Raw genomic sequence first — 13233 nt, forward strand, 5'->3', positions numbered from 1 at the left:
AAGAGTTAGAACTCGGCAGAGGGTTTTCTTTTAAATTCAGCTTTAATTTAAAGTTTGTTTGTTTGAGTTTTTTTTGTAACATGCAGTAGAAGAATAAAAAGGCAAAACAAATGTTTTGGTTAATAAAAAAGTTGTAAAAAATAAACACTTTTAGAGGAAATGTCAGGCATAGGAGGGCCTTACAAAATTGACCCGAGAAGGAGGTGGGCCCCGGCATAAAAAAGGTTGAGAACCCCTGATATAAAATTGGTTAAGTACACTACCAGTCAAAAGTTTTTGAACTGTAAGATTTTTAATATTTTTAAAGAAGTCTCTTCTGCTCAAGTCTGCATTTATTTGATCAAGCAAAAGCATTTTTACTATTTAAAATAACTGTTTTCTATTTGAATATTTTTTGCATAATATATATATATATATATATATATAATATTATATTATATTATATTATTATTATTATTAAAATTTAAAAGCTGTTTAAATGTATTCCTGTGATGGCATTGCTGAATTTTCAGCAGCCATTATTATATTTTTAGTCACATGATTTAGAAATCATTCTAATATGCTCATTTAATGCTCACTTTTAATCAATTTATTGCATCTATCCAGGCGATATGATCAAAATCTTATACAGTGCCTTGCAAAAGTATTCATTTTTTTCACATTTTGTTATGTTGCAGCCTTATGTTAAACTGCTTTAAAACAAATTCCCACATCAATCTACACTCCATACACCACAATGAAAAAAACACATTTGTGTCAACTTTGCAAATTTATTGAAATTAAAAAATTTAAATAAGCACATTGCATAAGTAATGTGGTACTTTGTTAAAGCACCTTTACAGCCTCAAGTCTTTTTGGTATGCACATCTGCATTTAGCGATTATCTGCCATTCTTCTCCTCACCTCTTTACCTCTCAAGCTGTCAGGTTGGATGGGGGCTAGCAGACATTTTCAGGTTTCACCAGAAATGTTTGATTGGGTTCAAGCCCAGGCTCTGGCTGGGCCGCTCAAGGACATTTACAGAGTTCTCTATAAGAAGCTCTTGCTGTGTGATTAATGTCATTGCTCTGTTTAAAGGTGAATTTTCTGCCTTGAAAGGTGAATGAATACTTTTGCAAGGCAGGAGTCATTTCATTTCACAACGTCACGTGAGCGTGTAACTGCGATAGAGAGAATAGTCCAAAATCTCTACTGGTTGACATTTCTACTGGTTAAGTGCAAATAAAAGCATTATTTCTTTTACAAAAATGATTAACTTATTTTTAGGGTATGAGGTGAGGGAAACCACAAGTCAGCTTAGAATCAAATAAAATATCTCCAGATGCATGCAGTAAAATTTATGCAAGGATGTAAACAAATGTAAAAGAGAAAACACATAAAATTGATGTCTATGGTGCTTATGGCCCTATTTATGCTAGCTAATACTGTGTAAACCCAAGAATGACTGTGTCAGTCTTTTATAGCATCTCTGGGCCACTTTAGGTGCGTTTGCGAGACTAGATCCTTGCAGTTTCACCCTTTTTATTGATAGCATTTGCTTTCAGCATGGTATTAGCTTGTTGATCATTTAAAGACAATATATGAGGGGATGTAAATAGTCTATGCTTCAGCTAATCCCCACTCACAGTGGGATTCACTTGTATTGACAAAACACTGTACAAACTTGTATACATCAGCATATGTTCTGTAATAAAACTCTATGACTTCACAAATCTTGTGTCTTGGCAGTTTCAGGATTACAGGTCACTGTTTCGCAACCTGTTGTGGGAATGTAATACAACTAAGTTGTACTGATAAGCAAGAGTTTCCGTCCTTAGCTCTGAATGGAGTGTGCATTTTAGTTGGCTGGTGTAAAAAAAACGTTCTTCTTTGTGTTTCAGGTTGTGAAAGTGGTCACTGGGGGCCTCACTGCAGCAACCGCTGTCAGTGCAAGAATGGGGCCCTGTGTAACCCCATCACAGGAGCCTGTGTCTGCACAGACGGCTACCAAGGATGGCGCTGTGAGGATCAGTGTGAGCCTGGCTACTATGGCAAGGGCTGCCAGCTGCAATGTCAATGCCTCAACGGTGCCACCTGCCACCACGAGACAGGGGAGTGCATATGTGCACCAGGATACATGGGCCCCATGTGAGTACCAGAGATTAAACCGGTTTGCAATATAGAGATATGAAGGTTAATATGTCTTTCCTGAAATATATTTTTTATATGGAGGAGACAAGGGCAAGTTGTTACTCTGGTGAAAAGGGTAGGTTTATTTTTGAAAGACAATTTCTGTATAGGAGCACACCTCTTGACTACAAAAAAGCTATTCAACCTTTCCACCGCCAATGCAAAGAAGCCACATTCACCTTCTGTGACCTTTTGTTTTGTCACGATGAGAACCTGAAGTTAAATAGTTTTTTTTTTTCAGCCAAATTAAAACAGTAATGTTTTGTGGTTCATGAAATATGAAAAAATATATAAAAATTCAGTCAGTAGGGCCCTGTGAGTTCTGTGATTACGGAGTCCAGTCATAAAAATGGAATTTACTGTATAACGTGGAATGTCACGGAGTTTGCCAAATTTATCATTAAATTTATCAAATAGTCATACATTAAACAAACTTAAAGTCTAAACCAAAATAAAAGTTTAGTTTAACTTGAAACTGCGCATTCCGACTCATTTTGCCAGCACGGGTCACGTTTACCCAAAATACATTAGAAAAATGTTAACAAAAATTGTAGTTTGAAACCATGAAAGAAATAACTGCTGGAGATTTTTTAACCTAAAACCTTCGAGGTACTTCCCCATGTGAGTAGCCCCAATCTCCCATACTAATCTACATGATATGTACTTACTCTTTGTCTATATTCATTGCTAGCATAGTAAAAACGCTGTGAAGTTCTTGTGAGAGTACTTAAAAAAATATGGTCGGATTTTTTTTGAAGCATTTGTTCTAAAGTCTTTGAACGTTCTTGTGTTTTATGTTGCAATCCTTTGCAATGACTGCCTGGGTTTCAAGTGTTTGCTCTTGTGGTTCGGCAGCTGTGGAGAGCGATGTCCCTCTGGAAGTCACGGGCCACAGTGCGAGCAGCGCTGCCCCTGTCAGAACGGAGGAACCTGCCATCACATCACTGGAGAATGCTCCTGCCCTGCTGGATGGACAGTAAGATGCTGCACACAGGGGGACCGTAAGGGTGGAGAAGTGGGGGACAAAGGGAAAGAGACAGGGAGAAGAAACAGAGAGGAATAAAGATGAGGAGACGGATGATAAGGAATGAGGGGCAGAAAGTGAAGGAGAGTAAAAGGTCAAGATACTGAAGGGCCGGGAAGAGGTGAGTCACGCTTAAAAGGAAGTAAAGAAGGAAAAGAGAGAGTAATTAGAAGCAGAAAGGGGGAGGGTTAAGTGAATGGAGGGAAGGTGAACGAGTTTAAGAGGTAAAAGAAAGAAGGGTGGAGGAGAATCTGAATGTAGATGCTTGAACAAACCTAAGTGGGGAACAAGTGACACCGATCTGAGCCTCGCAGAGCTGCTAAAGTTATTATTTGGAAGCAAATTGTGTGAAGTTTGCTGAGCCTCATTATTGCTCCTTTTGCATCATCTCAAACTCGTAAAGAGGACATATCAAAAACACAAGTTTCCGCTCTCAATCTGAAAAGAGTTGTATGTAGACATGCTCTAATATTCACAAAGCAAAGCTTCATCTTCAGTTGATTCTTTATTAAAACTAAACTGCAAAAATAGGTCATTTAGATATTGTAATAGTATTGACCACATAATCGTGAGTACTGTACATTATCATACGAGTTGTATACATATAAACACCTATTCAGTGATTAAAGAACTTTGCTTAAAAAGTCTTAACTTAAAGTCTTAAGTACAGTAACAAAGACTGGATCAGATAGGAAGTCAAACCAAAATTTATTCAGACACCTTTAACATTTCTGACAAGAACTCAGGATTTAAACTGTGTCAAAACAAATTCATCTTGATAATCACAAATGAATTACAGTCAAACCCAAATGTATTCATACACCTTCAAAAATGTCTCACATTATCACAGTTTATTTACTAAAAAATGTCAATAACTTATGACAAGACCTTAAGAGTTAAACTGTGTTCATGAACAAATTCATCTTGATAATGTCTGATAACTTTGATAGAAAGGTATGTAACAAAGTATGGTCAGGTCAAATTGTCATATTACAGTTTTGGTCCAAATTTTTATCAACTTTACTGATAGTTCACTATATGAAGATTTTTTTTAGGTATAATATGTCACAGTTTGCTTTAGTTTGCTATTCTCATTTACATAAATATACTATAGTGTCCTGCACCAACAAGTAAACAAAATCTAAAATTATATCTGGTGTCTGAATAATTTTGTTTCTCTTTTATGATGCCAAATTTTGTGTTTCTGTATAATTCTTTAATCTTTAAAGTATGATTCTATATATTGTATGTTTACCCAAAATCATGATGAATGATATTTATTTATTTATTTTTTAAATGTATTGCTATATGTGTCCATGTTTTAAAAGTGAATGTGCTTTCAAGCTTCAAAATGACAAAAAAAGCATAATTTAAGCATTATAGAAGACAACGGCTTTGTATGATGAAAAGGCTAAAATTTAACTTGCTGTTTAGTAAAACATTGTATCTTTTTATGGCATCTGTTTGACACCAGTGTGATGATTCCATGTCATGCGATTTATCACATCACAGCAAATTGTAAAGTTTTAACATTTGTCTTAATGAAAATAAGGAGTATACACCACAGCTACAACGATAATGACACAGAAAAACAATATTGTTGCAGTCACTTTAAAAGGATATTTACCCAAAAATGAAAATTACCCCATGATTTACTCACCCTCAAGCCATTCTAGGTGTATATGACTTTCTGCGTTCAGACAAATGCAATTGGAGTTACATTAAAAATGTTTTGGCTCTTCCAAGCTTTACAATGACAGTGAATGGGTGTTGAGATTTTGAAGTCCAATAAAGTACATCCATCCATCTTAAAAATCACTCCACACGGCTCCGGGGGGTTAATAAAGGCCTTCTGAAGTAAATTGATACGTTTGTGTAAGAAAAATATTCATATTTAAAACTTTATAAACCATCATTTCTAGCTTCTGCTAACTGTTGTACATGCGTTCATTAGATGGTGTTCAAGCAGATGACGTAAGACGTAGGCATAACGTAAGCTCCGGTGAGAATATGCTAGTCTCACAAGAACCAAGTTTTATTCACAACAAAGGAAACCCAGTCTCCTCTTGGCTTATATCGAAATTCTCCAACATTTTTGTATACAAATCTTTGTTTTGTACTTCTAATTTGTGACTGGTGCTTTGTTTTCCTCGTCCTCTGCACTTCCATGTTTGTCACTTCTCACTGGAGCTTACGTGAACTTCTCATAAACGTGTAGGACAGTTAGTGGAAGCTAATGATTATAGTTTCTAAAGTTTTAAATATGCAGATTTTTCGTACACAAATGCATCGATTCACTTCAGAAGGCCTTTATTAACCCACCGGAGCCGTGTGGAGTACATTTTATGATGGATGGATGCACTTTATTGGACTTCAAAATCTCAACAGCCATTCACTTCCATTATAAAGCTTGGAAGAGCCAGGACATTTTTTAATATAACTCCGATTGTATTCATCTGAAAGAAGGAAGTCATATACACATTGAAAGGCTTGAGGGTGAGTAAACCATGGGGTAATTTTTTTGGGGTGAACTATCTTTTTAAGAAGACTTTTTTTTTTCCAGCTGATGTATACTAAAAACATTGACAGCCAACCAGAATCCACTTGACTGTAAATGTAAATTTTCTCTGCCTTCTTGCTTAACAGGGGTCTGTGTGTGCCCAGCCATGCCAATTTGGCAAATACGGGATAAACTGCAGCAAGGAGTGCTCATGCCGCAATGGAGGACTGTGTGACCACATAACAGGACAATGCCAGTGTATGGCAGGATACAGTGGCCACAGGTAAAATAACTTCCCAGTTCTGATCTGTTATTATTCCACTGTGTCTTTACAAAAACGACCACAAAAGCAGTTTGTTAACAGGCCTGCGAAATTTGCATGCTGAATAATTGATTCATTGTTTTTTTACTGCTCTGTGTTTACATTCCCTGTGTCCACTGATCCCACTCCAACATCCGCACTGGTCCCTTAAGTTTCTGCCCATTAATTACCAGTAATGGAGTTTTATTAGGATCCGATTGAAATTGCTCAGTGCCTTTATTTCCCTGTGTCTTCTGCAGCAGCTTAGGGTTTATTAGCGCAGTAAAGTGATTGTCTGCAGAATGAAAACACTTTCAGGACAGACACTTCTTATCCTCTAATATTTAACAAAATTGCCTTCATTCATTTGGTCTTTGACAGGTGAATTAGCCCAGCAGGAATAATCTCAGATTGCGTTAGTGCCCCCTCCTCCCTTCCCCTAAGTCCTTCTCACACCCGTCTCTCCTGATACAAACGACGCTGGTGTAATTTCAACATGAAACATACCTAGTCCGTTTTATAATTTAATTGAGCTATTTATCTGTCTCCTAATGGCTTCTTTGGACACTCAAGATTGATGTTCTGCCAGGATTGTATATTGAAGATCTTGTGGAAGTCGTTGTTCCTTAAGTCACTTTGCTATTCAACAGAGAGAATGAGCTGGGGTCTAATTGTATTCACGGTAATTAATGACTGCAGTCTTCGTTTGCTGTCGCCCCAGGCGAAACTAGGGGGCTGATGAACCTGAGGTACCGAAGAAGATGCCCAGAGCATTGACCCTTGACCCATAGATTAGAATAACTCTGTAGTTTGCTAATTCTGCTTGTGTTATTCTGATGGGCTCCTTTTTCTTTGAGAGCTTAAGGGTTTTCTTTGTTCCCAGGTGCCAGGAAGAGTGTCCGGTCGGCACATACGGACCCCACTGTGCTCTTCACTGTGACTGTCAGAATGGGGCCAAGTGTTACCACATCAACGGAGCATGTTTGTGTGATACAGGGTTCAAAGGCCCTCACTGCCAGGACAGGTTCTGTCCACCAGGCCTCTACGGTCTCATCTGTGACAAATACTGCCCATGTAATGCCTCCAACACACTCAGGTGAGACACGCTACCATATTTGAATACACCCATTCAAATGATAACCTTGGAATTGACAAGAATCAGTTGAAGAGGAATGCATTTTGGTGCCATATAGTCATCAGCTGAGCTGATATTTCAGATTTTTTTTAAATTATTGATATTAGCAAACATTTGGTATTTAATTTTGCATGCTCATATGCCCTATTTTAAAAGTTAGATTACCTTTATTATCATTTAATGCTCACTTGAAGTTAATAATTGAATATTTTAATATTTTATACTAAATATAATCTTCAGCAATTTCAAAATGAATATAAATTTTTCATGTTCCATGTTAAAATGTATTTAAATCAGTTGTAGTTTTTATTTATTTAGTTAGTTAGTGTATTTATTTAGTGTATTTGTTTATTAATTTATTAATTAAGTGAATTAATACAGTTAATTAACTTAATTCAGTTTAATACCCTGCAAAGCAAAGACATTTGTAAATTTGTGTAAAAATTAGATTATCTTCATTATCATTTAATGCTCACTTAAAGTCAATAATTTAATATTTTAATATTTTATACTACTGTAAATAGAATCTCCAGCAATTCCAAAATGTATATCCATTTTTCAGGTTCTATGTTAAAATGTTGTCATTCTCAAATAAATATGTAGTATTTAAATCAATTGTAGTTTTTAGTTAGTTTGTATTTATTTAGTGTATTTGTTTAATTTAGACAAAATAGTAAGAAATTTTAATATTGTCCATAACATGAAAATTCTAGTTAGAATTTAGCAGTAGTTTAATTAAGTGAATTAATAAAATGAATATAAATGAATTAATTTAATTCAATTTAATTACCTGCAAAAAGAGGAAATCTGTAGTTAGTTTGTATTCATTTAGTGTATTTGTTTAATTTAGACAAACAGTAAGGAATATTAATATTGTCCATAACGTGAAAATTTCAGTTAGAATTTAGCAGCAGTTCAATTAATTAAGAAAATTAATAAAATTAAAATAAAATAATATAAAATTATTCATTTAATTCAATTTAATTCCTTGCAAAGGTAAGAATTTTTTTAATTTGTCTAAAAATTTGATTATCATTATTAACATTTAATGCTCATTTAAAGTTAATAATTTAATATTTTATATTAAATCTTTAGCAATTTCAAAATGAATATCCATTTTTCATGTTCTATGTTAAAATGTTGTTATCCTCAAATTAATGTGTAGTATTTAAATAAATTGTAGTTTTTAGTTAGTTTTTTAGTAGTTTTAGTTAAGTATTTCAAAATTCAGTTAGTTAAGTATTTGAAAATTTCAGTTAGAATTTAGCAGCATTTTAATAATTAAGTAAATTAAATTAAAAGAAAATAATATAAATTGATTCATTGGATTTAATTTAATTCCCTGCAAAGGTAAGACATTTTTTAATTTGTCTAAAAATTAGATGATTTAATGCTCATTTAAAGTTAATAATTTAATATTTTAAAATTTTATGCTACATCTTCAGCAATTTCAAAATGAATATCTATTTTTCATGTTCTATGTTAAAATGTTGTGATCCCCAAATTAATGTGTAGTATTTAAATTAATTGTAGTTTTTAGCTAGTTAGTTAATTAGTTAGTGTATGCAAAGGGGGGACATTTGTAAATTTGTCTAAAAAATTGATTATCTTCATTATCATTTAATGCTCACTTAAGGTTAATAGTTTAATATTTTAATATTTTATACTACTGTAAATATAATCTTCAGCAATTCCAAAATTAATTTCCATTTTTCATGTTCTATGTTAAAATGTTGTGATCCTCAAATAAATGTGTAGTATTTAAAATAATTGTAGTTTTTAGTTAGTTTGTATTCATTTAGTGTATTTTAATATTGTCCATAACATGAAAACTTCAGTTACAATTTAGCAGCAGTTTAATTAATTAAGTAAATTAATACAATTAATATAAACTGATCCATTTGATTCAATTTAACAATTCCCTGCAAAGGGAAGCTGTTGTGATCCCCAAATTAATTTGTAGCATTTAAATCAATTGTAGTTTTTATTTATTTAGTTTATATATATTTTTTAATTTAGAAAAAATAGTAAGGAATTTTAATATTGTCCATAACATAGTTAGAATTTTGCAGTAGTTTAATTAATTAATTGAATTAATAAAGTGAATATCAAATTATTATAAATTAATTTCATTAAATTAAAGGGCTGTCAATTGAGTACAAATATTTGAATTAATTACATTACATTATAACTGCATATGCAATTATATATACAAAAGCCACCAAAATAAGACATTATTTTGGCACACATAAAATCCTGAAATAGACAGTACAAAAATATACTTTCCAATTGTTTGTTTTGTTTTGTTTCCATATCATTTGTCATTTTCTGTGCATTTTTGCATTTCTATTTGTGAATGTTTTTTTTTTTTTTTTTTGCATTTACACTGCAAAGGTATGACTCAGAATTCTTCATGCTTATATCATTAATTATATTAAATTACAGCCCTAATTAGATCATAATTTCTCACACTTTGAAGATAAGTTATTTCATACAAACAATACATCTTTTTGGAGTCCCCTACGGTAAAACTAAACCTTCAGTCTCACAGTCATCACTTTTCTCGCCAACTCTTCTGGAGTGAACCTCTGGAGCCATGGGTGAGTAAAGAGCTCCATTTGAGTCCATTTGACTTCATTTGACTTGCAAGTGAAAATCCGAACACCTTTCAACAGTAGCATAGCACTTGCTCTTTATCGCGACCTGTGCTTCATTCATTATTTCTTAGCCGCGTTCCTGGCTAATGCAATGTTAATGCCTGGTATGGGTAGATTAGGCCCTGAGACACTGGGGCTCATTACTACATGAAGGAGAGAAAGGACACCCCATTTATCTGAGTGGAGCTCACAGACACCAGGATGGATGAATTCAAATGGTTTTAGTCTTTAGATTTGGCTCCCTTGTTCTGGAAACCAAAGTGTTTCTGTTTAGATGCCGTATACACAACGTATCTTTAGGCATATTTGTGTCTAAATGTCAATCTGTCTTTCTATTTTTCAGTTGCCACCCTCTGACAGGTGAATGCTCGTGTACAGCAGGATGGACGGGGCTATACTGCAATGAGACCTGTCCCCCGGGTTACTATGGAGAAGGATGTAGTGTGCCGTGCCAGTGTGCTAATGGAGCAGACTGCCACAGTCTCACTGGGGCCTGTATCTGTGCCCCAGGCTACACAGTGAGTCCATGTTTATCATTTATCATTGTCTACATTCATTAAAGTCTAGTAAATCTTGCCATGCTGAAATATTGTCACACCAAATTGACTGCTGAGCATCGATGATTATAGTTGCTAATGTTCTCAACTAAAGGATGGTCTTTTTTCATATGACCTGACATAATCCTCCTATACACCTGGCATCAACTTCACTCAAACTTCTAATCTCTCATTTGTAGCATCAACACAGATTTGTCTTGCATCTATAAAGAACTGCATCAAGAAAAAAATGTAATTGCTAACTAAATTTGGCTTTACAATATCTTTCTGATCTTTCTTTTTGTAAAGCCAATACATTTTTGAGCTGTCAATTTAAACTGCTTAATCAAATTAATTCAATTATGTGCTGATTAATTCATAGAATTAATTAATCACATAATTACCTGCTCAAAAATGTTTTGAGGTTAAGTTAAAATAAAAACTTCATTATATCATTATACAAATCATTATATCTACTGTTAATTATTATTTGATTTTACTTTTTTTCACATTTTTATATTATTATGGCAGACAAGTGAATCATAAAATAGACATTACGTAATTATAAGTATCTGCTCAGAAAAATGTTTCTGTAGTTATGTTAAAATAAAATGGTTTATTATCATTTTATATTTTTCTATAAATTAATTTATATTAAATAATAATATATATATTTTCATAAAATGACATTTTATTTTATTATATATTTTATAATTTCATTTACTGTTATTTATTATTCTATTTTATTTAGTCTTTTTTTATTATGGCTGACAAGTAAATCATAAAATAGACATTACATAATTATATATAAGTATCTGCTCAGAAAAAAATGTTTTGTGGTTAAGTTAAAACAAAAAATTTGGTTTATAATAATTTTATATTTTTCTAAATTAATTTATATTAAAAAAAATTTCTTCATAAAATAACATTTTAGTTTTGTTATATATTTTATAATTTCATTTACTGTTATTTATTCTATTTTATTTTGTCTTTTTTATTGTTATTATTATGGCAGACGTAAGTCATAATATTTTTTTTTCTAATGCATTTTTGTATTTCTTCTGTACTATTTTTAGATAGTTGGTCTATGTATACAATGCAAAAGTATATGGTTCTAGGTACATGATTAAATTAATCGTTTATGTAATTAATTTTACAGTCCTAATTATGTCATAATTTAATTTAATTAAAAAAAAATATTTTATTTTATATCGCACTTTTGACAACATTGTTTTGTTTTGCACTTTTAGCAAAATGCAGTAACATCCAGTATATCTCAATTTAAAAATGTAAAAAATATATATTTTATTTTATTTGCAGTAACATGCAGCAAGTATGGTTCTAGGTACATGATTAAATTAATCAATTGTTTATGTAATAAATTTTACAGTCCTAATTATGTCATAATTTAATTAATTAATTAATTAATTAATTAATTTATTTATTTATTTTTATGTATTTTATATCGCACTTTTAACAACATTGTTTTGTTTTGCACTTTTAGCAAAATGCAGTAACATCCAGTATATCTCAATTTAAAAATTTAAAAAATATATTTTTTATTTTATTTTATTCTAGGTACATGATTAAATTAATAATTTGTTTATGTAATTAATTTTACAGTCCTAATTATGTCATAATTTAATTAATTAATTAATTTATTTTTATTATTATTTTTTTATGTATTTTATATCGCACTTTTAACAACGTTGTTTTGTTTTGCACTTTTAGCAAAATGCAGTAACATCCAGTATATCTCAATTTAAAAATTAAAAAAATATATATTTTATTTTATTTGCAGTAACATGCAGCAAGTGAAAAGTGTAGTAAATTTATATAAAAAAAAAATCATTAGCCAAGATGCCAAACATCCAATTGGTGTTTAGGTTAAAAATATTTTATTTTATTTTACTTTATTTTATTTTAATTTGCACTTTTAACAACATTGTTTTGTTTTGCACTTTTAGAAAAATGCAGTAACATCCAGCATATCTCAATTGAAAAATATATTATTATATATATATATATATATATATATATATATATATATATATATATATATATTGCACTTGTAACACTATGTAGTAATATGAGTAACCCATCAAAGTTCGATCACAGCTGGTCACAGGAGACACATTTGTGACAAAGGTGTAAACAGCTTGTGACCGAATGACCCAAAATAGAAGATACCAAGTCTAAACAGGGCCATTGCTATGACATACGACAGTGGCAGAACTCATAATTACATAATAAAGGTTTATGATTGTGGATTTTAGGTGAGAACTGGAAGCACCTTTTGGTGAAAATTTCTAGTCAGCACTTCCCTTGATCTTTCTTTGAAAAGTTTTTGTGTCCTCATACTTAAAGAAGAAGTGTCAGCGAATACAGTTTATTGCTTTGAAAATGATCTCTACAGTGGTCTCTCTCTCTCTCTCTCTCTCTCTCTCTCTCTCTCTCTCTCTCTCTCTCTCTCTCTCTCTCTCTCTCTCTCTCTCACACACACACACACACACACACACACACACACACTCACGCAAACACATACATAAACACATCACCTCCTGCAGGGAGCCTGGGAACAAGGTGAGAGTCTCTAAGTTCAGCAATGCTACTTTCACAATGCTTGTGTCTTATTACACAGCAGGTTTAGACTTAACACAAAGGCCTTGCCAAACAGAAAGAAACGCTAGATACAAGGACTCCAAAATAGATTGTGATTTCTAGGCAAGACTTTATATGACATAAATAACAAATCGTTTTGTTATCCAGTTGGTTGCACATGGCACGCAATCTACCCGGCTTCGTGCTCTCTGATGAACAAAGGGAATGCTAAAATGAAAGTGATAAGATGCAAGGAAAGAGCCTGAGAAAGACAGATAGAGAGATGATCATATCAGTAATCTGAATTTAT

At 32.4% G+C, this 13233-nt stretch overlaps 1 protein-coding gene across 1 annotated transcript in view; it reads left to right on the top strand.

The window, feature by feature from the left end:
* megf11 (multiple EGF-like-domains 11) overlaps positions 1–13233 on the top strand; it is a 183270-nt gene that overhangs the window by 109213 nt on the left and 60824 nt on the right. Inside the window, exons 7-11 of the mRNA XM_073850488.1 lie at positions 1881–2127; positions 3025–3145; positions 5840–5976; positions 6878–7090; positions 10130–10304. Of these exons, the coding sequence (XP_073706589.1) occupies positions 1881–2127; positions 3025–3145; positions 5840–5976; positions 6878–7090; positions 10130–10304 (893 nt within the window). The remainder of the gene's footprint in view (positions 1–1880; positions 2128–3024; positions 3146–5839; positions 5977–6877; positions 7091–10129; positions 10305–13233) is intronic.

The sequence above is a fragment of the Garra rufa genome, chromosome 11 (genome assembly GCF_049309525.1).
Source record: "Garra rufa chromosome 11, GarRuf1.0, whole genome shotgun sequence".
NCBI lineage: Eukaryota > Metazoa > Chordata > Actinopteri > Cypriniformes > Cyprinidae > Garra > Garra rufa.